The 4512-nt window shown below is 56.0% G+C and overlaps 1 protein-coding gene across 2 annotated transcripts; it reads left to right on the forward strand.

Moving 5' to 3' along the window:
* Positions 1 to 1892: 1892 nt before the first annotated feature.
* Positions 1893 to 4456, forward strand: Pcgf1 (polycomb group ring finger 1). Of its 2 annotated transcripts, none has more exons than XM_055596497.1 (9): positions 1893 to 2027; positions 2440 to 2545; positions 2659 to 2811; positions 2970 to 3041; positions 3175 to 3280; positions 3456 to 3489; positions 3589 to 3675; positions 4157 to 4237; positions 4317 to 4456. In XM_055596497.1, exons 1-9 carry the CDS (start codon positions 1935 to 1937, stop codon positions 4362 to 4364), a joined length of 780 nt encoding a protein of 259 aa, XP_055452472.1. In that variant the 5' UTR covers positions 1893 to 1934; the 3' UTR covers positions 4365 to 4456. The 2 variants fall into 2 exon arrangements, with proteins under 2 accessions (XP_055452472.1, XP_055452473.1); XM_055596498.1 differs by lacking the exon at positions 1893 to 2027 and adding an exon at positions 2200 to 2220.
* The last annotated feature ends 56 nt before the right edge of the window (positions 4457 to 4512 follow it).

A 4512-nucleotide genomic window follows, 5' to 3' on the forward strand; every position in this document is an offset into this window, starting at 1 on the left:
TTTTTTGAGACAGGATTTCTCTGTGTAGCCCTGACCACCCTGGAACTTGCTTTATCTGTAGATCAGGCTGGCCTCAAACTCAGAGGTCCAACTGCCCCTGCCTTGAGTGCTAGAATTAAAGGCACGCACCACTACAGTTGGCTTCAACAATCTGGTTTTCAGTTTTATGATTTACTTATTACTTGCTTTCGTTCTTGTATCTGAGACAGGGTGTTTGTTTGTTTGTTTGTTTGTTGAGACAGGGTTTCTCTGTGTAGCCTTGGCTGTCCTGGAAAGCTCTCTGTAGACCGGGCTGGCTTCTAACTCACAGAGATCCCTGTGCCTCTGCCTCCCGGAGTCCTGGGATGAAAAGCATGCTTCTACAGAGGCCACCACCACTGGACTGAGACAGTCTGATGTAGCCCAAATTTACCTCAAATTTGCTTTGTAGCCGAGGATGACCCTGAACTCCTGATCCCCCTCCCCCCATCTCTACCTCCTAAATGCTGGGATTACAGACCTGTGCCTTTTATTTAACAGTTTCCTTGAGGTCTAATTTACAATAAGCTGCAAGTATTTAAAGCGTATACTCTAATTGGTCTCAACATATGTACATGCCCACTAAACTTGCACCATGGTCAAAATGAGAAATATAGCCATCAAAAAATGTGTGTTCTTTCTAAGCTATGGTCAGAATCACCCGTCAGGCTGTGGGGAGAGGGGCTGGAGAAGGAGCAGTGGTAGTCAGGGAAACTGTCAGGACCTGCAATGGCTCAGTAGTGCTTAGGTGGCTTGGGCCAGGGAAGTAAACCATAGCTGTAATTAGCTGATTAACAAGTCGTTATTACTTGCTTGATGCTTATCTACTCCATTCTGAGGACATTTTATTCCATTTATGGGATAACGTACATGTTCCTTTCTGCCAGGTCCCTGTTGCCGTCAATCTAACCATTCCAACACTTTTAACCCCATTCCTTCCATTAGCACGCTCAGTCCACACCTGCTTCTTTGGTGTTCCCCTCCACACTGCCTTATTTCCAGCACATTTATAACCCCCATCCATGTGTCGGCCCTGCCCACAGACTTCTGTGTTCTACAGAAAGCCTTTCAAGCTTCCACTAGGATCTTCCCTTTGGCTCCTTTTTAAACTCCGCTGTAAGGACCCAGGGATGACAGAGTACCAGCCCCGGGGGAACCCTGGTCCTCCCCCGGTGCAGGCCTGGGCTTACGCTACCGCAGGCACTCGCTGCCCAAGTCTCCTCGCTGTCAGTCCTCCCCTCCTCCTTCGGCATCTGCTCTGCATTAGTCTGTCCCAGGCCTCCGCAGGCGCCGATGATTAAATCATCATCATTACCCAGGGCCTATTCCCCCCACCCCGGCAGCAGGGAGAAAGCGGGGGCTAAGATCGCCACGTTCCCGGGGGTCTCTCCCTCCCCACCCCGCCCAAGGCACCCTCTCCCGGACTTCGTGAAGCCGGGAGAAGTCCCGCGGCGGAGCGGGGAGAAGGCCCGACCCTCGGACACAGCTCGGCGACGCGGACGCCGCGGCCAAGCAGCGCCGCACTGCAGGTTGAGGACGCGGGGTCAGAGGCGAGGGCGCGTCCCGGGACTCCCACGCGCCGGAGCTGGAGCGGCCGGCGACCGCTCGGGGTCGGGGCGGGCACAGGCTCTCCACCTCCAGCCCCTGAAGTTGTCCGGAGGCCCGGCGCGCACCGTCGGAAGGACGCGCGGGGAGCGCACAGACAGGGGCCCGCTCCACGGCCCCCACGCCCCAACGACCGCGGCGGGGGGGGGGGCCAGCAAGCTCAGGTGAGCACTCGGGGAGTGGGCGCGGGGGTGAGGGCGGGGTGTGTCGGAAGGCCAGCCAATCCGGAGAGCGTGAGGCCCGCGTCGCTAGGAGACAAGTCCCGCCCCGCAGGCGGTACCGGAAGTGGCGGGCTGGGATCAGCCTTTAAGATGGCGTCTCCTCAGGGGGGCCAGATTGCGATCGCGATGAGGCTTCGGAACCAGCTCCAGTCAGTGTACAAGATGGACCCGCTACGGAACGAGGTGCAGGGGCAGCGGGTGACTGCTGGGGTCCGTTGGCTGTGCGAACCCAAACGGGCGAGGGGACGGGCGGTGGCGGGACGGGCAGCCAGTGCGCCTGCGCGGCCACGGGGCGCGCGGCACGCACGCGCGGAGCTGGCAGGGTTGCCAGACGCTGGGCTGGGACGCCTGCGCGTTGAGTCTCCGACGGCGTCTGGTCTCTCCGGGGAAAGGAGGGTCGGGCGAGCCCGGGAGAAGCGAGCACCCGCTGTGCGCGGAGCCCTCTGCTGGGCGGAGGGGGAGGCACCCCACCCCCGCCCCCCTGCGGGCCTGACTGCCGACTCCAGGACCGAACTGCCCCGGAGCTGGGGAGTGCGGAGATGAGAGGGGGAGGGCTTCCGAGAGCAGTTAAGAGTGACCGAGGGTGTGTCCGCAGGAGGAGGTCCGGGTGAAGATCAAAGACCTGAACGAACACATCGTCTGCTGCCTCTGCGCCGGCTACTTTGTGGACGCCACCACCATCACAGAGTGTCTCCACACCTGTGAGTGTCCGGAGCCTGCCCTGTCCTCACCAACCTGCCTCCCGCCTCCGTGCTGTCTGCCCCGTGTGCTGGGCGCCCAGAGGGCCTGAGCGTCTGCGTTTCTCCTCTTACAGTCTGCAAAAGCTGTATCGTGAAGTACCTGCAGACCAGCAAGTATTGTCCCATGTGCAACATCAAGATCCACGAGACGCAGCCGCTGCTCAACCTGAAGCTGGATCGGGTCATGCAGGACATCGTCTACAAGCTAGTACCGGGCTTGCAAGACAGTGAGTGGCCACCTTGTGTTGGTGGGGCCTCCTGACCCTAATGCTGGGTGGCAGCTGAAGCGAACAACGGTGTTGTCGGGAACCAAAAAATAAAGAGATAAAGAGGTCAACCGCCAGGACAAAGAGAATTAATATGGCCGCCCTTCACCCCTTCCTAGGTGAAGAGAAACGGATTCGGGAATTCTATCAGTCCCGAAGCTTGGACAGAGTCACCCAGCCCAGTGGGGAAGGTATGGCCTTCGTGGTCCTTTGGGGGAGGGGGCCAAGTAAAGCCCTCAGGGTATTTCTTCTGCTTAGTTTTGCCGTCTGGGGAAAAGGGGTGTGGGACCTGTATCAGCCTCCTCAGTATCTCCTTTTTCTCAGAGCCAGCCCTGAGCAACCTTGGCCTCCCCTTCAGCAGTTTTGACCACTCTAAAGCCCACTATTACCGCTATGATGAGCAGCTGAGCCTGTGCCTGGAGCGGCTAAGGTGAGGGGCAGGTCGGAGGTTTCATGATGTGAAAACTGCTAGTGACCCAGAATCAGCCAAGGGCTTAGGGAGAAGGCACGGGGTGAGGGAGTGTCTGTTCCCTTGAAGAAAGCGTCTATGGTCTAGGTGGGAGAGGAAAAGTGCAGTACTCTAACTCGTGTCTGTTTCTGTCCAGTTCTGGCAAAGACAAGAATAAAAATGTCCTTCAGGTGAGAGGGGCTGAAGGGAGGGCCTTTTTCAAGGAGCCACTTCTCCTAGCAAGCTTTCCTTCATATCCCCGTTCTTCTCCCTGCCTTCCCCGTTCCTAGAACAAGTACGTCCGGTGTTCTGTTAGAGCTGAGGTACGCCATCTCCGAAGGGTTCTGTGCCACCGCCTAATGCTAAACCCACAACATGTAAGTACACCCGAGAGGTTATCTGAAGAAGAAGGGACTGAAAGGGGAGGGGCATGTCTGGCTTAGTGGAACAAAGCTGAAGACAGGGAGATTGCTTCAAGTTCGAGACTAGCCTAGGCTGTATAATGAATTCCAGACCAGTCTGGGCCCCAGAGTGAGACTTTGTCTTCAGAAACGAAAAAGGTGCAAGAGAGGTCTGGTGAGATGGCTTAGGCAGTAAAGCCTTGCAAGCACCTGGACCAGAGTTCAACCAAAAAACTAGTGTGGTAGTGTAAACCTGTAATCCCAGCACTGCGGCTGGGGCTAGCCTACTCTACTCGGTGAGTTCCAGCTCAGTGAGAGAACCTGTCTCAGAAAAGAAAAAAGATGGATGGAGCTTCCACAGACTTGAACACACAACATGCAAACATACACACACAAGGAAGGGACAAATCTCTGCTCAGCACTAGGAAGAGCCATTCCCTGCTCCATCTCCCTTTAGGTACAGCTCCTTTTTGACAATGAAGTTCTCCCTGATCACATGACAATGAAGCAGATATGGCTGTCCCGCTGGTTCGGCAAGGTAAGCCAGGTGCATGGTGGGCTGAGGGGCCCGGTGGGTGCTGACAGCCCACTCACGACTTTTTCCCTTTTCTCCTTAGCCATCTCCTTTGCTCTTACAATACAGTGTGAAAGAGAAGAGGAGGTAGGGGCCAGGCCTGCTTCCCACCTCCCCCTCCCCAGATATTTATGTGAAATTAACTGTGGCTTTATTTTTTGAAATAAAAGCTTTTAAAAAGCACTTCTCATCTTTTTGTTTTGTTTTGGGGGGGGGGTTGTTTTGTTTTGGCTTTTTGA

This window comes from Psammomys obesus, unplaced genomic scaffold, assembly GCF_907164565.1.
Source record: "Psammomys obesus unplaced genomic scaffold, mPsaObe1.curated_primary_1811, whole genome shotgun sequence".
Lineage (NCBI taxonomy): Eukaryota > Metazoa > Chordata > Mammalia > Rodentia > Muridae > Psammomys > Psammomys obesus.